General features: G+C 34.7%; 4 protein-coding genes across 5 annotated transcripts; 2 read left to right on the top strand and 2 right to left on the bottom strand.

The window, feature by feature from the left end:
- The first annotated feature begins 1,361 nt into the window (after window positions 1–1,361).
- Window positions 1,362–7,623, top strand: LOC124829253 (AT-hook motif nuclear-localized protein 11-like). Of its 2 annotated transcripts, none has more exons than XM_047302726.2 (6): window positions 1,362–1,848; window positions 2,587–3,051; window positions 5,329–5,396; window positions 6,066–6,197; window positions 6,836–6,997; window positions 7,096–7,623. In XM_047302726.2, exons 2-6 carry the CDS (start codon window positions 2,634–2,636, stop codon window positions 7,333–7,335), a joined length of 1,020 nt encoding a protein of 339 aa, XP_047158682.1. In that variant the 5' UTR covers window positions 1,362–1,848; window positions 2,587–2,633; the 3' UTR covers window positions 7,336–7,623. The 2 variants fall into 2 exon arrangements, with proteins under 2 accessions (XP_047158682.1, XP_047158681.1); XM_047302725.2 differs by having other exon boundaries at window positions 1,363–1,727.
- Window positions 7,624–9,716: 2,093 nt separating this feature from the next.
- LOC124829254 (F-box protein At4g22280-like) lies at window positions 9,717–11,163 on the top strand. Its single transcript, XM_047302728.2, has one exon. It carries the CDS (start codon window positions 9,798–9,800, stop codon window positions 10,926–10,928), a length of 1,131 nt encoding a protein of 376 aa, XP_047158684.1. The 5' UTR covers window positions 9,717–9,797; the 3' UTR covers window positions 10,929–11,163.
- A 214-nt stretch (window positions 11,164–11,377) lies between these two features.
- LOC124829260 (kiwellin-1-like) lies at window positions 11,378–12,400 on the bottom strand. The gene has a single exon (XM_047302733.2). It carries the CDS (start codon window positions 12,149–12,151, stop codon window positions 11,585–11,587), a length of 567 nt encoding a protein of 188 aa, XP_047158689.1. The 5' UTR covers window positions 12,152–12,400; the 3' UTR covers window positions 11,378–11,584.
- An 8,837-nt stretch (window positions 12,401–21,237) lies between these two features.
- LOC124829255 (cytochrome P450 72A15-like) lies at window positions 21,238–23,881 on the bottom strand. Its single transcript, XM_047302729.2, has 5 exons — window positions 23,527–23,881; window positions 23,197–23,414; window positions 22,864–23,111; window positions 22,107–22,485; window positions 21,238–22,011 (listed from the first exon to the last, which is right to left on the bottom strand). Exons 1-5 carry the CDS (start codon window positions 23,831–23,833, stop codon window positions 21,586–21,588), a joined length of 1,578 nt encoding a protein of 525 aa, XP_047158685.2. The 5' UTR covers window positions 23,834–23,881; the 3' UTR covers window positions 21,238–21,585.

Genomic DNA, 23,881 nt, shown 5'->3' with positions numbered 1-23,881 from the left:
TAATTAACTGTGCTTAAACATATCATTAAGTTTTTAGTACCCCAAGATATTTTGAATTTATGACATTTAAACGTTCGAATGATAATACTTCCTTGGGAATGTTCGCCCACTCTAGCGCGTGCACACTTATTATCATATTTGTATTCACGTTGTCACAAATATGTTGATTTTTATTATTCTTTCATCAGTTTTATTTATTTTTTATTTTATTTTCATGAAATTATAGGTAACATATCAAGTGAAATATTGTTTAATGTTTAATTTTTCAAACATTACTTGTTTGATGTTTAATTTTTTTCAATTTTATTTACAAATTTTTGATATTTTACAATTTTCATAGTTTTATATTATTATTATTACTATTATTTTATATCTTCTATAGTAACAGTCCTATTTTCTTACATAGTAAACTAATAATTATAAATGTAAATGTTAAATGAGAGTATGTTAAACTAAATATATTATTTTGTTAATAGTATTAAATGTTTTTTGAATAAAGAGGGAGTGATGTTTAAATGTTTTAAGTCTATTATTATTTTTGCCTGAATGTAAGTGGGCATGTATTAATTATTTTTAATTATTTATGACAATATTGTAGAAAAAAACAGATTACAAAAAGTTAAAAGGTAAATATGTAAAAGATAAAAAACTTATTTTACAACAAAGAAAGTATTTGTAAAGAAATACGTTAGCATTTAAAATTTATTAATTGAACAAATCATTACCGCAACAAGATAAATATTTACAAATTGTTATCATTGTAAGAATAAAAAAAATTATAAAATAACTTAAATATTGAATAAAATACTAACATATAAAGATAAACTTGAATTTGTTTATGTTTATTATAATAAAATTAGAAAAATCTAATTTTTTGTGTTTGTCAAGTCTTAATTTTAGAAATAAACAGTTTTTTTTCTTAATTCTTTAATAAATAAACCCTTTACACTTATTGAATAAGTGATTATTTAAAAGTGTTTATTTAAGAAACACTTAACCAAATTCATATGATACTAAAATAATCAGTATTTTTACTTTTTGAAATATATGAAAGTAGATTAAACATTAGGAAGCATAAAAAAGTAAGGTATGCAAGATTGTGATTAAGAAAAGAAAGAAGAAGCAAAGTAAAAGAAGAGAAAATATTCACTATTGGGAGTTATCCAGTTGAAGTTGAAAGAGAAAGAGAAAGGTGCTTTTCTATTGAAGTTTTGTTTGTTTGTGTAATGCAGTGAGTAGGGCACATAGCTACCTTAGCTAGCTCCATAGCATAATTCACCATCATTCATTGTTCATCACCACAACTCAACCAGGAGAGAGAAATCTAAGAACTCCCATCACTCACCCCTAGAAAATATTTGCAATGAGATAAGGACTTGTGCTGCTGACACACATCAAGAGAGAGAAAGAGAGACATCACTGTTCATTACTCATGTTTTGTTTTTTCCTTTTTTCTTTCTCATTCTCAGTTAATGTTGTTGTGCTACTTCACTCTTTTTTTTTTGTACACTCTCACTTCTCACTTTCACACACACAGCACACACAACAACACACAAACACAGCACACACACATACTCTCTCTCTTCTGTGCTCTTCTGTCACCCACCGCTCTTTAATTCCGCATGAAACCGTTGAACGTTTTTCAACTCTCTGCCTTCATAAGGGTCCTCCAATTCTCTACCACCACTACACACACCCTTTTAAGTTTTGATTCTCTCTCCTCACATGTTAGTACTTTTTTGTTTCCCTTTTTATTTCTCTCCATGATTTGAAGAGATCTTCATCTTGCATTCATAGCATTTTATCAGTTTTGTTTCTGGTGTGAAATCTGTTCTGCTCTTCAGAAAGGTTGTTGCTTCTCTGTGGTGTTTGTGACATTTTGTACTCTTTACTTGAATTCTAAAGTGGGTTAAAATTTATATAATTTTGAATTGAACTAGTTAAGTGGTTGGTTCTTCATGATAAGTAAGTAAAGGAATTTATCTTTGGGGTTTTCATTTTCTGGGTGTTGGCATCAGAGGGTGAGTGAAGTTGATATAATACATGGTTATGGTTATTTGGTTGCCATGAAATTTGCTTGGTGTTTAAGGTTTTATCATGGGTTGGTGAGTGTGGACCTGTTACAGTTCACCCGGCCTTTATCTTCAATGTGAAGCCTTTTTGTTGTTTCTATATAATTTGGTAAGCTGTATGTAAACTAGCTTCTCTTTTTGTCTTCTCTGGAATTGGTCTACTACTAGAATATTTGTGTGAACTACCTTCTAGCTAGGCTTTCCATTCTTTCCATTGATCTATCTTTCTACTTTTTGGTTGTTTTCAGCTTGTCTTGTACCTTCAATTGAGTCTAGGGTCCCTTTCTCTTCCTTCATACGTATAATTTCAATAGGGTGTTAATGTGTTATCCTTGAGAAACTTCGTCTGTGGGAAGCCTATGCTTCTGATTTGAAGGACATGTTATTGTTGTTGCTAGTATAATTTAAGCACCTTGTTGACAGAATTGTCATAATGATATAGGATTTCATGGTTTTCTGATCTGTGCATTTTTTTCTTTCCTCCAAAATTTGTGACGATGGACTGTGGGAACAGAGATAGGTGGAATTGAATATTGAGGGGTTTCAAGGTCTAGTAAATGCATGGATCGAGGGGACCAAATGTTATCTGGCTCTGCATCTTACTATATGCAGAGAGGAATACCTGGTGCTGGAACTCAATCTGAACTGCACAACTCGCCTAATATTAGATCATTGTCTAATCCTAATTTACCATTTCAATCAAGCATTGGTGGTGGTGGTACCATTGGATCCACATTACCGTTGGAGTCTACAGGAATTTCATCTCCATGTGTCAATGTGAGTGCTCCTTCTGGTGCTGTGCCAGGGGAATCTGCCAAAAGGAAGAGAGGAAGGCCTCGAAAATACGGGCCGGACGGAACTGTGTCGTTGGCATTGACTCCAACGCCAGCAAGTCATCCTGGAGCCCTGGCACAAGGCCAGAAACGAGGTAGAGGGCGCCCACCAGGATCAGGGAAGAAACAGCAGTTGGCTTCTCTTGGTAAATCCCCATCTCAGCTTTTGTGTTGTTGTGCATTTAGTGAAAGATAAACGTAAAGTAATGATAGTTTGAAGTTGAGTTGAGATGTTGCTGGCTGTCTAAATCCTTATCCAAGTGATGTTTTTTGATTCTAACATCTCAATAAACTGAGTTTACAATGACTTTTGTGTTGCAGACTTGCAGTGGATAAATTGTTATTTTCTTTCTGAGTACAAGATATGCTGTTTGTGTGTTGAATGGTTGAGCTCTCAAACGTTTTGGTCTATTGAGATTACTGTGTTAGTGCAAAATCTGGATTTTGCTTCGAAAGGCTGGATTGTTTGGTTGTGACTGTTTCTGTTACATCACTTGCTTTACTTAATATTAACACAACTTTTTAAATTAAAGTATCATTGCTAAGGTGTTAAGTGCTCTAGCGTATGCCAACATTCAAAATTACACATTTCATCTTTTTCTCTGGTGGTTTATACTTTTGTTTTCAGACTGACATTATGATATCAAACTCACTAAATTTACAACTTTTCAATGAATTGGGTATAAATAATAAACTATTAGTTTCTTTGCACAGATAATTTTTTTTATTACAAGATACATGCAGTGTTTGCAGACAGTTGAACCCTCAAAAGTTTTACTTTCTTGAGAGATTATGGACAAGTAAAAATTATTATGGATTTTCCTATTAAACTGTTGAGTGTTAAATCTGACTGCTTCAGTCTTTACATCACTTTTTTATTTTTTATATTAACACTAATTTGATGATTAAAATTAAATATTATATAATTATTTATCTTTACTCTGATATAATTTATACAAGAAAGGAAATATTTTTTATCTTAGTTCTAAGTAACATGAAATCAATGTTTTAAAACTAGGCTTGAATTGGACCAGAAACTGAATTTGCATTTCATTGCACATCTACTGCAGCTGTCTACTGCAGCATGTGAAATTTGCAGTAAAATTATTAGGCAGAAGATTATTACATCTCCCCTATTTAATAAATAGTCCTTCATTTGGCATTTTTGCCAGTGTTTTTCTTAATTATCCTTCAAATTTATTCCCAATTTAAATTATTCTTATTGCTTTTTCAAAAAATTTATGCTCATCCCCTTTACTATGCCATACACCCTTCCTTTGTCACTCCCCCACTCACCCTTTGTAATTTATAAGTCAGACTTGTTGAAAGTATTATTCTTTGAAATAGAAAAAGGCCATTTAGTGCCACTTAAATTATTTAACTCTAGTGGTATTCTTGGAGTACTATTTAATTTTATGGCAATATTAATTGAAATCAACTAATTTAACTATTGGTCTGGATGAATTATGTTTTTTTTCTTTCTTATATATAAATTTGGAGGTAGTATTGTGAGAGCTAATATACCTATAACTTAATTTCAACAAGTTGATATTTTTACCATGCCTATGATAAAAGTTGTATTTTTGGACATTACATTATTTTCAATAAATCATGTTTTTATTGTTATTTATGAAGGATAAGCAGTTTTTGTTTATTGAGTCATGTATGGATGCAAAGTATGCATTGATTGAATAGTGATGGTAATAGTTGCCAATTCATTCTGTAGAGTAATCCTATTGAATCAAAAACTTCTGATTGTATCCAAGATGAACAGAAATCATTATAGCTTTATACTTTTCCATAATTGCTGCAGAACTCCTCTGTTAATTTCAAATCAATTTTTAACTTACGAGTTTTAGTTTGTTTCAAATTTTTTGTTACTTTAGAAAACTAACTAGGAATACACTAACCTCATTGATACACTCACATTTCAAAATCATTGCACATGACCCTACTTTTCCTTTTTCTCTCTTTCTTGAATTTCACTTTTTATTTATTTTACTATATGCTGAATAGTAATAAATTTAAATATTTGTGTTACATGATGTTGGTTTGGGTGAGTTTAGGTTGAGAATAAAATTTTACAAAAAACTGATTCAGCCTTATTTGATTAGTTTTGACAGTGGTTTCCCCATAAAGCAACACTCTCTCTTTCCTTTTTAAGGTGTCCTTTAAGGTTTTGTTTTTTTTTGGGAGAAACCAATAAATGTAATTTTTTTACTTCAATAAAATATTTATAAGATTTTTTTTTCCTACATGACAAGGGTATACATGGTAAATGTTCTTTAAATGGATCATTTTGGTTTTCTGTCTGTAAGGGGTGATTATGTTAATTTTGTTTAATTATAAATTATATTAATTTTGTTTAATTATAAATTAATGTAAAGGGTGATTCATGTTTGACGTTGAGTGGTTATTGCTAGGTGAACTGATGTCTGGTTCAGCTGGGATGGGTTTCACTCCTCATATCATTACCATAGCAGTTGGAGAGGTATGCCTTTTACTTTTAAGATGTTGTATCAATTTTTCTGCTTCTTTTTGTGTATGTTGAAAAATTTAAGTTCTGAATATTTATAGGCTGCATTTGTTTTCATCTTCAGTAATAAATTACACAACAGTATCTTGTTTTTCATTTTGTTTTCTGTCTTTAGACTTTGTGAAGGAAATGGTTAAACTATTTTTTTATTTATTTTCTATTCTTTCTTTACTAAAGTTTGAAAACAGGTGATAAAATGTAACTAGATAGCACTTTTATAATTGGTAAAAATGCATCAACTATAATAAAAAAGAGAGAACACATGAAACACCTACTCTGTTTGTGTTTTCTCATTTTTGAATGAAGATCTATAAAGCATCAATTGATTGATTCTACATTAAATTGGTCTCTTGACTTAATCATCAACTTACTTGTATTAATTTCTCCATAGAGAAAGGAAATTGACGTCTGTAATTTCTAAGTAGATGTTGATATCATTTGAAATTCATCTTTTGTCTGTCATCATTGTTTTATTAAAGTACTATAGTTTTACTCATCAATGAATGTAAGATGATACATACTCTAAAAATGATTTCATTTGAAACATAATGTGCTCCAAGGTGGTTCTTTCTGTAAAAATGAAGAAATACTCTTTAAAAAATTGTGCTCTTTCCATCTCTGTAGGACGTTGCCACAAAAATCATGGCATTTTCTCAGCAGGGTCCAAGAGCTATATGTATTTTGTCAGCCAATGGTGCTGTGTCTACTGTGACTCTTCGCCAGCCTTCAACATCAGGTGGCACAGTCACATATGAGGTTTGTAACTTTCTAGTGTTGTGTTTGTGCTTTTATGTTCAGATAGACTTGTAGCTAATAAACAATTTCACTTGATATCACTTCTTGCTTAATAAATTTACTTAATCACATAACAATTTCACCATAATACTCTGATTCTTTTGTTATTTTTGGAGAATGACTTAGTTTAAATATTCTATTCATATGGATGCTAGAAATATTTTGCCCCTGGAAATCAAGACTTCGTTCTAGTTACTTTGAGCTTGTTTTTTATGTATGCAGAACATGTACATAGGTGCATTCCAATGTATGTCTGCTATCAACTCACATTCATGACTGCACTGGCTGTTACTTAAATGCAATTTGATTTAGTATTCGGCTAAAAAGTGTTGAAGGCAATGATTCTACAAGTTTTGGTTATTCTAGTGTCAGACTTTTTATAAGAAATAGCTATTATTACCGAGTTATCTTGTTGCGAGTCATAGTGCTAGACATGTGTTTTCTTGAAGAATTTTATTTTACTCAGCCATAAATTTAGAACCATTTGAAGTGGTTCATCAGTATGCTTTCTTTTTCCTATCCACTTTGACAACTTTTTATCTTGTTGAAGTTATTTACTTTGGTTATTTATAATTATTGATGGACTTTGGATTCAATAGGGGCGTTTTGAGATATTGTGCCTGTCAGGCTCTTACTTGGTTGCCGATGGTGGTGGCTCCCGCAATCGAACTGGTGGATTAAGTGTTTCCCTTGCAAGTCCTGATGGCCGTGTCCTTGGCGGAGGAGTTGGTGGAGTGCTTATTGCTGCAAGTCCAGTTCAGGTAAATGCATTTTATTGCTGTCATCATATTGTGTTGAAGATCATCATTATCATGTCAAAACTTGCAACTTTTTAAATTTGGATGCTTTATTACCACAGGTGATAGTTGGAAGCTTTACATGGGGTGGATCAAAGACAAAGATCAAGAAAAAAGAACCTTCAGAAGTGGCAGAAGTTGCTATAGAGACTGATCATCAGACAGTTCATAATCCCGTCGCAATGAATAGCCTCTCGCCAAATCAAAATCTTACTCCAACCTCATCTTTAAGTCCGTGGCCAGCATCACGATCATTGGATATGCGCAACTCTCATATTGACATTGATTTAATGCGCGGGTGACAATTTATTTAGCATATGCCAGTACTGAGTATATATTTCAGATTCATGGTCACTCATCTAATTTTCCTGTAGTAGTAACTACAGCATGGGAACTACCAACAGCAGAGTAGAAGCCAGCTGACTTATGGAAATTTGATAAAATGTCACCTATCTCTACCCATGATTGACTGTAGGGTTGTACTCAATATTTTTGTAGCTGTGAGGAATTTTAATTTGAAGATTTTGCGTTATTGGTTGAAAACAGACTGTTGTTTATATCCTATTTGAAAGAAATTGGCAATTGAGGTAGATGCTTTGTGGTTTTGAGGCACACATTATGATATAAATTAGTGTGACTTTTGTCATTGAACTATAGTCTCCTGAAAGGCAATGACAATGGGTGCATGAAGATTTACTACTAGGAATGCATAGTGTTGTGTCTGAGAGCTGTGGATGTTATGCTTTGGATGGTGATTCTTTTTTTCCCTTCTCAATTCTAGTGTATCTTATTCTTGTTGCCAATAGTGAGTTATCCTGCACTTTTCTAATTTACATTCTCTGTTCACGTCTTACTCCTTTTCTCCAACAATCTGTTCCTTTTCGTTTCACCCCCATTGATATTCATGCCCCTGGGGAATGGTCATTTGATTAGGCTGTAACAGTTTAGGCTCCAAACGCTTTTGAGAAAGGGCAGAACATGGATGCAGTTCCTTATGTGTTTTTGATGTTTTTCTGCAATCATAATTGAAGTTTCACCTAAGTTTTTCCCTTGAAATGATGGCTTTTATGGAGTCTTTGGAGCCTAAACTAGTTGTAGGTAACTTAGCTGATTGTTGTAGATAACCAGCAATGCAATAGTTTTTTTGGTAACTTAGCTGATTGTTGTTAGATTGGTCTCTTAAGTCCCTTGAAACAGACAGTCAAATAGGTTGTTACTCTCAAGATCAACTTGCTTCCATGGGAAGAAATAACATGTAAATTTATACATGCACAGATGATGTAACAAGGTTTTCTGAAATATGCAGGAAACTGCTACAGTTGGAGGACAAAACACTGAAGTTAGCAGTTGCATTACAGCATAACATCCACCCTCTAATACATAGAATTAAATTGAAGACATGCATAGGATAAAAGTAACTAGTTGGTGTGAAGGATGACCACATAGCCCAACTTAGCAACCTGAAACATCGACCAACAATGTAACTGGCACCAGTGTTGATTGAAAGATAAGTGTCATAATGGTTTTAAATTGTGTATCATTTGTAATTTGTAATTACTAAAATTTTGGACATTGCATTGCTTGAACTTCTAAAAACTAACATACTTGTAGTTGAATTGTAGAGCCACTTGCATCATCACTAAAATGGTAGAATTTGTTCTTTTATCTGATGTGCTGATTTATACCCAATGGCTTGGGAATCACTGGTCAAGAGTTAAAACCTTTATTATTGTTGAAAACCAACTATCACCAGCTAAAGAAAGAAGGGTTTGTCTGTCCTGGATGGCGTTATACAAATTTTATGGTTTTGTTGTTTTGTTGTTCTGCCGTGGTTGATTTGATTTCTACTGAAGTGATGTTTACCTAAACTCTGAATTTGTACGTTCGTGGCATTGCACTTCAGTTGCTTTACTTGTCCAAGATGCATGTATCATGCAATGCCTTTTGTTTTGTGTGTGAAGGGAAATGCTAGAGAGTGACCCTTGTACCATCCATGATATTTTAGCAAGAGAACAGCTTCCCTACACATCAATTACTCTACCACGTCCACATAATTCGACGACCGACAAGAGTTATACTTTTTTTTTTTATTATGAGTATGTATAGAAAAAAAAAGAAACATATTTTTATAAGAAATAAATTCTAATCCTATTTAATCTTAAAAGGTTTGTATCTATTTATATATTATATAATCATTTTATTTTTAATTGATGTAAGATTTTTAACACACTTTTCTTATATTAAGATATTTATATGTCAAGCGTGTGTTAGCAAAATAATAAGTAAAATCTTACAATAAGTTGTAATACATGATTAAATAGTAAATTTTAAGTCTAATTCAATCTTACAAGATCAATTAATAAAATGATGTTTGCACTTAATTAATAAAATGACGTTTGTCCTTATTTATATATTATGAAATCGTTTTTATTTGATAAAAATAAAAATTAATTTATATATAAACTAACTTGCATCTTTATAATGACCAGCAAACGATAAGTGGAGTTCATAGTGTTCCAATGGAGCCATATTATCTGCTGAAGTAGTTTAGATTTTATAGAATGTCGTGTGGCTGTTACTCTACACTAAACGAGTATCTTACTAAATCTTCACAAAAAGTTAACAAAAGGAAAACGCCAAAGATATTTCTGTAGGAAAAAGATTAAGGTATTAAGAAATAAGAAGATAACACATGGGTGAACCAAAATTAAAGCCTTTGGAATTCAGACACACTTTATGTTCCTTCTGAACACTGGCTTAGGAAATGATTGCACACTTGACAGGAGTGATGAAGAATGAGGAAAGATCAGGAGAGGATAGAATTAGCCAGTTATCAGATGATGTACTGTGGCACATCCTTTTGTTCCTTACCACCAAGGAAGCCATAGCTACATCCTTGTTGTCTACCAGGTGGATATTTCTATGGAGAATGCTTCCATTTCTTGACATTCACTGTTCCAAACCAATCATAAAATCCCACAAGAGTGTTAATACATTCTTGGCACAACGTATAACACAAAACATCACAAGGTTTCATCTCAAATGTAATAGCCATAGTTGTTGCTCACATTATGTGGAACAATGGGTCTCTGCAGTGATAGCAAGAAAAGTTGAACATGTGGATATCTCCTTATGCATGTGTCACAGAAGCGTGATCAACTTCGCCCCCTTGTTCACCTGCGCCACGCTTGTCACTTTGAAGCTCGAGGGTCTCTTTAATCTCTCTATTCCTTCTGGTGTTCATCTTCCTAAACTCAAAAGTTTGCACCTGCACATACATGCATTCACCTCCTTCTCCAGCATCAGGAACCTTATCTCTGGATCTCCAGCTCTTGAACTGTTCCACCTGAGGCAGAACTGGTACTTGTCACATTTCAACGAGTTGAAGATTGTGCGAAACTCTCGAGTTATCCAACTGTTCCAACGCAAATGGTTTTACAACCTTGTTATACAAAGTGATCGTTGTTATGATTTTGTCCCAGACTACTTGGAAAGTGGTAGTAGGTCAAACGTTGTTAAAGCCAAAGTTTATATGACAGTGTTTGGTGGAATCAAGGATTTTTATGCTAACCAGTTTGTTTGTGAGACTCTGAAAGAATTATGTAACGTTGAGTTTCTGTCTTTGGGTGATTTTAGGTTAGAGACATACCCTTTTAGTCTTGATCTTCCACTGTTAAAGAATCTAGTTGAGCTAAGATTGTCTCTTGAAAATAGGGACTCCTTGTATATGGAACTTCCTGGGAAGTGTCCTAAGCTTGAAGTTCTTGAAGTTAATATCATGGATGATCGCTGTGGTGCTAATCAAAGGTGTAAATATCGTATTAGAGGCGGAGTGAGGGAACACGACTTGTCTATTGTTCCTTTTTCACCAGAGACAACATTGCTGGAAAGTTGAGACAGAGTCCTTAAGAGATATTATTCGGTTGTTCTTTGTTATGTTTTATGTTTAAGAGAAACTAATTTAGGGGACTTTTCTTCTTGTTTTCCTGGTTTTATATTACTAGGATCAAGTGAAATAGCCAGCGAATTTGAGTCTTTACTCCATGAATTCTGTGTTATTTACTTTTTATCTGGATTGGATTTTACATGTAACTATAATTTGTCTATAATATATATAAAATCTGCTGAAAGCATGTGGCCCATTTTCTGTAATCAAACTTGCAGTTGTTGCGTGTGTAAGAGCAATCCGTGTTCAAGGCAGCGTAATAACCCCCTTTTTGTTTGTGTCTGTTTCTTTATATACACTTTTCACACTGTAGAACATTAATGTAAGTCATAAATACGTTAGTTGCAAAAAATGAAAAAAGCTCACAGTTTCACAGCTATGTTTGCTAACAAAGGAGAGAAAAGGAAGAATATAATGTGTGTGTTTTCATTCAGATAGACTTGGAGTTTATAAACTATTACACTTATTAGATTACACACACACACACACACACATATATATATATATATATATTATAATGAATATAACTATATTTTTATGACACAATACAGAATGCACAACACAGCAGATAGAAAGAAGACATGTACTAGTATTACAACATTATATTAAGCATCAGCCCATGTAATTTGCAATCCACCCCACTGACTGTGAGGCACACCTAAGGCTTTCCAGACAGCCTTGGAGGCATCAACAATGTTGTTGGGACAAGGAGGTTGATAATCATGGTCTTGATCACATCCCATGGTAGAGTCACACTCGTCAACGACCATGGCCACAACACTTTTGCCATTTGCAGTGATGGTAACATTGTGGAGGCACCTACTCATGTTGTTAAACCATCCGGTGGAAAGTGCAACCACTGGTGTATCATCAGAATGGTACTTGTTGTCACATGCTGAAGGCCCTCCTCCATCTCCACCCTTTTCAAAACTGTTGAGAGTGAGTTCTGCCTTGGTGTTGCTTGACACTGCTGGAGAACATTTGTATGTTGTGTACGTCTTCCCTTCCACACAGCACTCTGAATCATTCTCTTGGTTGCATTCTCCTGCTGGTGGTTTCTTCCCTATGATTCTCCCACTTGGACGACACTGTTGTGCTTCACAACACAAGCTATTTGCTGAAATCAGAATCAGCAGCACAACCAAGGATGCCGTTGAGATACAAACATTCATTTTCTATATCTTCTCTTTCTCACTGTGTTGTTTTGCTTGGTGCTTGGTGGCCAAAGGGGTGGCTTTAGATGGTAATTTATAGAAAGAGATGTTCATAGTAAGGGTTGGATTCTGCTAGAAAAGGAGCACCATGGTACTAACATCCAATGCAAGGTTCCATTCACATTGAACTGTAGTGGTGAGAAAATTTTTAGTGTACGTGCCGTGGAAAGTAAGTTTCCTTGCTTATAGCAACCATATATTTGGTCAAAGTTTGAGATCAATGCTGCAATGAGATGGAAATTATCAAGCTTAATTATGACTCATGAATTTTGTAGCTAAAAGCCTCTCTTTTGTCACTTTGATATTCAATAGTCTTTGAACCATATAATACGGCATAAAGGCATATTTGGGTTAAATGTGTTTATTATTTTTAAATTATATTACTAAAGTTGCATTTTGTTCCTATTTTAAAGTATGTATAAATTCTGTTTCTACACTTACAAAAAAAAAAACTATAAAGTATTATCAGCATCAAATGATAGCATCTAAGAAGTGCTATAGTTTCTATGTGTGGTCGGTGTTACTGTATGTGTTTATGCTTTGAAATATATGATTAAGTTACAATAAAATTCAGTTTAGAAAGTGTATATCTTACTTTTAACTTATTAGGCAGGGAATGAGATTCCAAAGTGTATATCTTGCTTTTGTGGGCAGAGTTTGTGCAAAATAGATATACAGGAAAATGCATGGTTGATTCCCAACCATAAAATTCATTATGAGTTGACTATGATGTCCAAGTTACACAAAATTAAATATTCTATCAAATATCTTATCATTTACAACTCTTGATTTTGACGATTCAGAATACTAATTTTCTTTTCTGATGTACAATAATCACTAGTTAGGAAAGTGAATCTTTTAATGATACATCAAGAGAAAATTAAGAAGAAGGTTCAACTTGAGCATAATCAGTAGAGAATAATAGTCAAACTGAAACCGAAAGCAATTAACCTAACACCAACACTCATTGGATGGTGACCAGAAGCAAAGCTCAAATTTACAAGCCTAAGAAACCAAACATAGGATTGACAAATGTTCGTGAAGATGACAAACAACCATAAAATGTCAAGGAAACTCTAATCAAGCGAGAATGGAAAGAAGTCATGAATGCAAAATTCAAGGCTCTAATGTCTAATCAAACATGGACATTAATACCATTCAAGGGTGAAGAAAATATCATAGACTCGAAATATGGGTTTTTAAAACCAAGTATAAAGTTGATGGTTCAATCGAAAGAAAAGAAAAACAAAACTGTTGCAAGAGGTTTTCAACAAACAACAAGCATAAATTTTGATGAAACTTTCAGTCCTGTGGTCAAGTCCAGCTATATCAGAATGATATTAGCCATTGCAGTACATTTGAATTGGGATGTTAGACAACTTGACATAAACAATGCCTTCCTAAATGAAAATCTGAAGGAAACCGTTTTTATGCATCAACCTAAAGGCTACATAGACTCAACCAAATCGAATCATAAATGTAGATTGTCCAAGGCCATATATGGTTTGAAGCAGAGACCAAGGGCTTGGTTTGATAAACTAAGAGACACACTTCTGGATTAGGGTTTTCAAAACACCAAAAGTGATTCTTCTGTATTCATTCTTGAAGGTACAAATTATACCACATTCCTTCTCATTTATGTTGATGACATTATTGTAACAGAAAACAATTGCCAATATTTAGAAACATTAATCAATCAATTGAATGTTGTTTTTTCACTGAAAGACTTAAGACATATACACTACTTTCTTGGCATTGAAGTACGAAGGAATGGTAGTGGAATGTATCTAAGGCAAACTAAGTACATAAAATATATTCTGAAGAAGTTCAACATGGAGACAGTTTATGCCTGTCAACACCAATGGTGGCTGGTAGATAATTCACTATAGAAGGGGAACCAATTACCAATGCTACTTTGTATAGACAAGCCATATGTGCATTGTATATCTGACTAATACAAGGCCATACATTGTTTTTGCTGTCAAGAAACTCAGTCAATACATGAGTAAACCTACATGGATCACTAGCAAGGAATAAAAAGAATACTAAAATATTTTCAAGCCACAATGAACCTATGTTTCACATAAAACCTTCCAATGATCTTGACATAATGGTGTATTCTGATGCAGATTGAACAACTAGTATTGATGACAAAAAACCATGGCAGGACAATGTGTGTTTCTTGGAGAAACTCTTGTTTCCTGGTCTTCAAGAAAATAAAAGGTAGTGTCACGATCAAGAACAAAATCAAAATATAGAGTCTTGGCTGATCTGTCTACTGAAGTATCTCGGATTAGATATCTCATGATAGAACTAAAAATACAAATGCTCAGAAAACTAATTATGCGGTGTGATAACCTAAGTGCCAAGTCAATTGCTTCTAATCTAGTCATGTACACAGTCTAAACACATTGAGATAAATGTGTACTACATACGTGATCAAGTCCAACAAAATGAAGTAATTGTGGCCTATGTTCCTACTACCGATCAAATTGTAGACTGTTTGACTAAACCTCTCACTCATACCAGATTCAACTTGCTAAGAGACAAACTTTGCATGATCATGTCACAACTAGTTTGAGAGGGGGAGTTAAACATAATCAGATATTTTGTCAAATATCTTATCATTTATGACTCTTGATTTAAGTGATTCACAATATTAATTTTAGTTTATGGTGTAATATTGCAGTAATTATTGTAATTATTCATCAGCATCCTATTTAAGAAAGTATTTGTTTGTATTACCATAATTATAGGATCTTGATTGTACATTACTACTTGTATTTAAACAGTACATGATCAATACAAATTATTATATTTAATACCATTTTCTATTTGGCTACACTATATTTACCTCAAGACAATATTGTATATTCTAGTAAAACATTCTTTCATTACACAACATCCAACAATCATTTTCTAAACGTTTTAGCTCAAAGATACTCTTTTAAAGCAAGAAACTGATTTCATTATAGTCTTTGAAACCTTGAATAGTTTTGCGATTAACACAAGGCAAGGTAGAAGTAACTTAGAAAAATGTTAGAATTTTGGAAAAACTATCTCAAAAGCAACTGAAGTAGAGCTTACGAGGTTTTATTTTTTTTAACCATACAGTGTAATTTTGTATATTTATAACTTATGATCAGTAATATATACATGACTAAATCACAGTTTGCCACAAAATAGATACATAGAATATAAATAAAGACACATTACTAAGCATCACACCAAGTAATCTGTAATCCAACCTACACAGCCTTTGATGCATCAATTATGAGATAAACTTAAATTAAGGTGTTATAGTAATTTAATTTGAGTCAAACTTTATTTGGTATATGATTATCATGTTACCGTTTTCCAATTATTGTCGTAATATGCTCTGATTTGATTCTGTCATTATTACTGGTTTTATTCTCAAAATATTATGATTACTGTATTCATCTCAATTTCTATGACTATTTAAGGCCTATGATATTAATCAATGAAATAAATAGAAATATAGAATCCAATTGTGTACTGTGTGTGGTCTTTTATTTTACAAATTGGCATATGGGCTTTATGTCTTAAGCGTCTGAGTGAGAGAGAAAAAAGGGAAAGAGAGTGAAACACTATGTGTGAGTGCTTAAAAAAAAAAAAGAATAAGAGAGATGAAAAATATAGTAAATTGTATGTCCTTGCCAAAATTGTTAAAAAAAAGCCAATTATGATAATTGAAGTCTATAGATGAAGGCTCTTCTTGGATCAAAGGACATATGGGATGTAGTGGAGAGTGAATACTAAGAACCCATGGAAGATGAAGAACAGACAATGGTCCAAATTGTTGCGTTGAAAAAGAGGCAAGTGAAAGACAAATAGACTTTGTACCTATTGTACAAAAAGGTTGACGAATAAGGTTTTGAGAAGATAGCAAAAGCCATATCTTCAAAAGAAGTATGGGAAATTCTGAAGATTGCGTATATATGGGACAACCGTGTTAGGCAAGTTTGACTACAAACTCTTAGAGGAGAGTTTAAAACTAGAAGATGGAGGACAAGGAACGAGTGACCGATTACATAACTCGGGTAGAGAAGGTAGTCAACCAACTCGGTAAGAATGGAGAACCAATGCCAAGCAGTTGGGTTGTGGATAAAATCTTGAGATCAATAACAGATGATTTCGAGAGCATTGTGTTCCCCATTAAGGAGTCAAAGCACTTGTCTACACTCTTAGTTAAAGAGCTTGCAGGTCACTTAAGGCCCACAAACAAAGGAGAATGAAGAAGGAGACCTTTGAATAAACACTGCAAGCAAAACTTGATATGAAGGGAGGAGCTCGAAACACTCAAGGCCGAGGTCCTAACGGTAGAGGTTGAGTAGGCCCAGGACATGGTGGACGTGACTGTGGAGATTATGAGGATAGTAGGGGACAAACTGGGCTGCAAAACTGTCGTGGCGAGGTCAAGGAAGTGGCAAAGGAGGTCGGATGAAAGCAGGATTGAAGTGCTTCAAGTGTGGAAAGCACGACCATTATGCAAACGAGCACATATTAGGGATTATATAATTATAAGATGAACAATAATTCATTATCTTCTTCTGCCTCCATGGAGTCATCTTTAGGGTTTGAATCTTCGGATTGTTCTTCCACCTTGAAAGCTTTGGTGGGCATTCTTCTCATTGGTCGTTGAGCTTTAAGTGATACTTTTCTTCTTTCTCAACATCACATCTTGTTGTATTTCCAACTTATGGACTTTAAGGATGCCAACAAGCTCTTCGAGGCTTAAATCGTCAAGGTTCTTAGAAGTCCTTAACGTTGTCACCTGCGTTCTCCATTGTCTAAGGAGGCTGCATAAAATTTTGTCAATATGATCAAAATTATCATAAGAATTACCTAACGATTTTAATTCATGTAAAAAATTTTAGAAGCGACTGAACATAGTCTTAATATTTTTTTTGTCCAGCATGGTAAACAACTCGTATTATCTGGTCAACAGATTGAGCTTGTTCCTCTTTACTTTGTTGGATCCTTCGTGCGTGATTACCAATGTGTCCCACATCTTCTTTACACCTTTGTAGGCATGAAATTTCATGTACTCCTATTCAAAAAGAGCATACATAAGTGAATTCCTAGCTTTCGAGTTCAAAAGATATCTCTATTTCTAGTTGTTTGACAATTAACTTCTTGCTAGGGACTCTCCCTCTTTATCAAGGAGTATACAAAGTTATCAAGGAGTATATATCGATGTGGTAGGTACCAAAGAATGCAATCATTCTTTTTTTTCAATAGTCAAACTTTTTCCCCTTGAATAGAGGAGGGTGATTTATGGCAAATCATTCGTTCTCCATTGCGTTCTGTATCGTTTCTTTGATTCTGGCTAAGAACTAACCCTAGATGTTAGCTCTAATACCAATTGAAATCACATGTATACTCTAGAAAAAAAAGGAAAGGGGGAAGGGTGGTTTGAATATAGTTTACAACTTTTTCGCAATATAGTGCTAGGCGCTATTTGCAGTCTGCAAATAACATTGAACACTTAAGGATTTTAATAAGTGTTTAGAAAGCCTTTTGGTATAAGGTTAGATACTATGTTGCTTTTCCAGAGGAAACTGTTAGCAAAAATCAAAGATAAAGTTTTGATGATGAACAGATTTGCACAAGTCAAGATTCATAAAGACAAATTGAAGATCTCTGTATTTTATAAAGCTTTTATAATAATCAAAGTTGATGTAATAGTGCTCAAATATGTATTAGGGTTGATTCTTGTAATTTATATTTGATTTATTTAGTTAATCGATTATTCCTGAGAATAATCAATTAACACTAGCCGTTGGGGGTTTCAGATTTGAAAAACTAGCCGTTGGGGGTTTCAGATTTGAAAAACTAGCCGTTGTACTCATTATTAATCGATTAATATTTATGTTAATCGATTAAATGCGTTAGATGGCCCGTTTTCGAAGAATGGAAGGGTATTAGGCTGAGTCTATAAAATGGCTCACTCTTTATCTCAAAAATAACTCTTCCTTTGTGCAAAAGATCTCTGAACTCTTTGAGAACTCTGTGAGATTGTTGAAGCTAAGGAAACTCTTGTCTGCAAAGTCCTGAAGTGCTATTGCGGTGACAGAGGAATAGCTTGTTCATCCTTGGTGTGTCCGAGGAAGTGCGTGGAAGAGAATCATCCTTCGTGAAGCATTCGAAGGAGGTGGTCATCCTTTGTGAAGATTCAAAGGAAGTGTAAGTTCGTCTCTTGTGGTTTCAAGAGAGGTGGTATCATCCTTTGTGAAGATTCAAAGGAAGTGTAAGTTCATCTCTTGTGGTTTCAAGAGAGGTGGTATTTCTAAACTCTTACAAATTGTTTTTCTTTGTGACTAATATTTGTAAGTGTTTTGTGTTAGTGAAAAAGGTTTATCTTGTTTGAGATAAGCGACTGGACGTAGGATCCTAGTGATCTGAACCAGGATAAAATCACCTGTGTAATTTTTCTCTTTCCCTTACTCTGTCATTTATATTTAATCATTCGCCCAGTAAGAAAAATTAAGAGAAAAATAATAAAAGGCACAATAAAAGTATATAACCAATTCACCCCCCCTCTTGGTTTGTTCCACGCTAATAATTCCGTTGCAGCGATTCTAACAGAAACTGTGTTTCTTGTATGGATACGTTAGACAAAAGGTATTGAGGAAACATTCCCATAATGTCTTCCTATCTCTTAACGTTCTTCTAAATCAATGTGGAACTTTTGAATAAATCTTTGTCCTTTATGATTTGTAGAGATAAAGAGAGACAACACAACAAGCAAGAAAGTACTATTTGTACATGTATTTAACCATTAGATGTTCATTAGCATTTAACTTGATATGTGTACTATAGCATTTATGCGAAGTTTGTTTTAGAGTAATGTATATGTGTAGGATATGTTTACACACGTATAATGTTTAGTGTGTTATCCTAAATGGTTCCTTTTTAATATACACTATTTCATTAGACACTATTGTTAAACTTCAAAACAAAGGTTGCTAAATGATCTTATCGTAATAGTAAGTTTAACAGGGAAACATATTCCAAGATTCACCTCATTGTTTGTGAAGTGGTGACCAACGTTTCAAAGAAGGTTGCACCCATTATTTCCTTTTTGTAGTGTTTCCCCTTCTCAACACAAAAACAAAGTGCAACAAAAGTAGAAAAAAAAAGAAAAATAACCAGCGTGGGTCAGTGAGTTTTCCGTCTTCCTCTTCAATCTGAATCATTATGGTGATATTTTCACGATCTTTGCCGGTTTTTGACAAAGCTCACGTTGATCTGCATAGGGTGGAACTCGCGATTTGATGCTTTCTAACAAGGTGAGACGCGATAGGTGTAAACCTATGTTACGTTTTGAGTTCATGGTGGCTCACATTTGTGTTCTCTTATGGCATCAATGTCTACGCCAACTTCGGTGTGAGCACTATGGTGGTGGCAAGCAGTGGCTGTGAATCCTATTTTCACGTCTTGAACGTAAAACCTCTCGCGCAAGTTCGAAAGTGCTTGTGTACGACTTCGAATGGGAGATTGGACCAAGTTCAAATTATTTTGGCTTGCTAATAAGTGTGTCGGATTGAATTGACTTATTAAATAGCTAACCGATGATAGGTCGAACTGAGTTGAACATGAGGATGATGCATTTTGACAAGACTAGTTTATAATATTAAAAATTATATTTGTTGATTCATATTAAACGAATATTTTTATATGTGTAGTAATTTTAAGGCTTAATTACCTACTTAGTCCCCATGTTCGGAGGTAATTTGCTGTTTAGTACCCGGTTTTAAAAATGTAGGCATTTGATACCTATGTTTTGAAATTTGTATCAATTGAATCCTACCCACTTAACGCCGTTATAAATCTAACGTTTTTCTGACTGTGTATGTGATTTGTGGACGAGCGTTTGTGGACGAGCGACGAGGACGCTCGTCCAGCGAAGAGGACGCTCGTCCAGCGAGGCAGAAGAGGACGCTCGTCCAGCGAAGCGAACGCCCAGTCAGGCAGAAGAGGACGCTCGTCCAGCGAAGCGAACGCCCAGTCAGGCAGAAGAGGACGCTCGTCCAACGAAGCGAACGCTCGTCCATAACCGCTCGTCCACAAATCACATACACAGTCAGAAAAAACGTTAGATTTATAACGGCGTTAAGTGGGTAGGATTCAATTGATACAAATTTCAAAACATAGGTATCAAATGCCTACATTTTTAAAACCGGGTACTAAACAGCAAATTACCTCTGAACATGGGGACTAAGTAGGTAATTAAGCCTAATTTTAAAAAGCTGATCTAAAAGAATTTGGTTCTTTTAGCCAATTGTTACACGATGTTAACTGATTATTATAATTAAATTTTGAAGAAAAAGTTAGAATGTATATTAGATGACCCCCGGAAGGTTCCAGACAAAACACGTTGGACGTCCGGCCGGACTCGAGCACTCAACCCGGACGACCATGACAGGTAGGTTTGCGGAGGTGATTAAGGTAAAACACCGATTAGAGGGTTGGGCTCGGGATTGGGCCGTGATTAAGACCTTACTAATCTTACGCCCATGACCAAAACTATAAATACAAGTCAAAGGTAAGAGGTAGGCAGATTCATTAATTGCACATTTATTGCAGTACTAAAACAACTGATCAGACCTTTTACTGACTTAAGCATCGGAACACCTTTAACAGGTACTCTCCCAGGCGTACAGGACGGACGAACATCGACCTACGGAAGGATCACGAGAAGAGACTGGACGAACATGACCGAGAGCCCACGAATTTAGGTCACTCGACCCCGCCTTTATCTTTTAATGGATTATACTATTCTAAAATCTCTAATCAACAATTTAATTGACTGTTTGAAAACTTAATCGATTAGTAATGCTACCAAACATTTTTCTCAATTTGACTAAGACCTTTGTCATATCTCATGCAACGCCCCGAAAAACCAAGACACCTAAGGTGGCATTTTTTTGCAACCACATTATGCCAATATCATCTTATTAACTTCGAGATTGTCATTAAAGCAATACTAATTCATGGAATACAGTAGTTCAAGAAAAAAGAAAAGAAAACAATCATCATAATCATAATATTTATCACAAAACCTCTGAATCACATTGTGAAATACTAACTATCTTGAATCTAACAATCATGACTTGATCTTAAAATAGATTTTAATTAAAGATTCATATTTCTCATCTCTCAGCAAAAAAATAAAAAAACTACCAGAAATGGCTAAGTAACATCACATGCTCCTTAAGAAAGCAGGCAAGCTTCAAAGAAGCCTAATTTGCTTTATTTATTTATTACTAACAACTAAAAGGTCTGTTTGGATGGAAAGTAAAATTGTTTGATAGTTTCTCCACTGAAAAGCTCTCAAAAACACTTCTCTACTTGGCAATAGGTGCATTCTAGAGTTTGTGTAAAATGATATGAGCACCACGCTCAGGCTGCAGAGTAATAATAAAGGAGGGAGCATGAGTATAAGAAGGAGAAAACTGGAGGGAGAAACGCTGCAGGATCATTGACACTGCTACTTTTGCTTCTAACAGACCAAAGTTTTGTCCTATACAGAGTCGAGGACCCCATCCAAATGGCAAGTATGAAAGCTTCCCTTTCGTTGCCTTTGAAACACCTTCTGAGAATCTTTCCGGATTGAACTCTCCTGCATCATCGCCCCAATACTCCTTTTCTTGATGTAGTATTGACACAGGCACTATAAGCTCCACTCCTGCAGGAATTGTCCACTCTCCAAGTTTTGTATCTTTACGAAGATACCGAGCGAACATAACCACAGGTGGATATAATCTCAGACTCTCCTGTAGAATCATTGACACCTATTCGATACAATACAGAGTAAATGATGTTATCTTTTATAATCTGATTTTATCATAACCACAGGTGGGTGTGATGGGAATACTAAAAAACTTACAACTTTAAGCTGTCCAAGCCTTTCATAATCTGGTTTTTCATTACCGAAGACCTGCAAAACCTCTTCCCTGGCCTTTGCTTGCCAATCAGGATGCTTGCTTAATAATAACAGAGTCCAGACCAATAACTCTGCATTTGCTTCCTGCCCTGCCAAGTAAAATAACTTCACTTCTTCAACTACTTCTCTTAGACTCATTCCTCCACCACTACCTTTTTCAGTTTCTTTGTAATTTGACTCCAAGAGTATGCCCAACAAGTCATTGTTTGTAGGCTCCCCAGCTTCCATTGCTTTCAATCTTCGGTTGATGATTCCCATAAGTGATGCTCTTATTTCGTTGTCAATTGCTTTCATCCTCCTATTGGTATGCGTTGGCAGAAACCTAGCACAAGCAAAAAAAAAAAATTACACTCTTTGAACCTTTCCTCTCTTATCCGTCCAGTCAACCACGAGCAATCAACGCCCCTTGATCCATTGTAAAATATTCGGTCTATCCGTGGACATTAGCAATTAAGAATAATTAGCAATAAGAATAACGATGTTAACCCTAAATCCCAATAATTATTGAATTAGACCTAAATCCTTGTCATTATCGAATTGGACCGAACATAGAAAAAGAAAATTGAAGATTGAATTTTGACCTAAGCTTGGAATTGGGAGATTGTTTGTGTAAGAAAAGTTAATCTCAATCCCGTAAACAGAAATAATAACTATATGATGTCTAGTGAATGTGTGAGAAAGTTCGTAAATGTAATATTACCTGTAACCTGGAATGAAAGCAAACTTAAAAAGCGTCATCGTAAGTTGAAGCATTTCCCTTTGAAGTTCGAATACTTTCTTTCCTTCTTGATAGCTGCTTCCAAAGCCTGCACGAGCAAGGACATCGCTTGACACGTTTTGGACGAAAGGCCATAAATCTAACTCAGACGACCCATTGGACGAAGATAACGCACTCTCCAATTGCCTAATCATCTCATCACAACTCTCGCAAAATATCGGTACTAAAATCTGTTCAATTTTTCACCAATCATAAACACAACCTTAACCTTCAAATAATAATAATAACACAATCGAACATAAACCACAAACTAACCTTCAATTTCTCTACATTGAATGCCGGACTCACTATCTTTCTGTGTTTAGCCCACTTGTCACCGTCATAATTTGCAAATCCTGAAGCCAGGAGCTTGAAAAGTGGACTTGTGTCGGGCTTTTGAAAGTCATAGACTTTTGTAGCCATTTCTTTGAACTTTTCTGGATCCAAGACGAATAGCCTTGGTCTTGGTCCAAGCCACATAAATGAATTCTTACCTGTAAAAAGTATGCATGAGTTGATTAGGTGCAGTTCATTCCGTTTTAACTTTCATTTTTGACAGTTATAAGATTGTCGGTAAAAACAGAAAAGAGTGATACGAGAATCGACCATATTTAGCGATGGTGTGAACTACATAAGGCAACACACGAGGTGCGATGTCATTAGAGTGAGGATCCATGGGTTTGGATTTGACTTCCTTGATCATTTTAACCATATCTCTGATATCTCCGATGAAGGGACGGTAGGAATTGCCTAGGATACCCTGCTCCTTCAGACGTCTCTCTATTCTCTTCGGTCTCAGCCACACCCAGTTGAGTGCATTCCAGAACCACCATATCAGCACCGTCGCAATCAAAGTAACGATGGCATATGTTGATGGGTTCAAATTCAGAGATGATATTGCTAAAGTTCCCATATTCACCGTTTCTGTAGTACTAAGTTTGTCTGTGCTTAGGTCAGAGAT

Source organism: Vigna umbellata, chromosome 11, assembly GCF_029865625.1.
Source record: "Vigna umbellata cultivar VRB3 chromosome 11, Vumbellata_1.0, whole genome shotgun sequence".
NCBI lineage: Eukaryota > Viridiplantae > Streptophyta > Magnoliopsida > Fabales > Fabaceae > Vigna > Vigna umbellata.
This window is presented reverse-complemented; position numbering and strand designations above follow the sequence as displayed.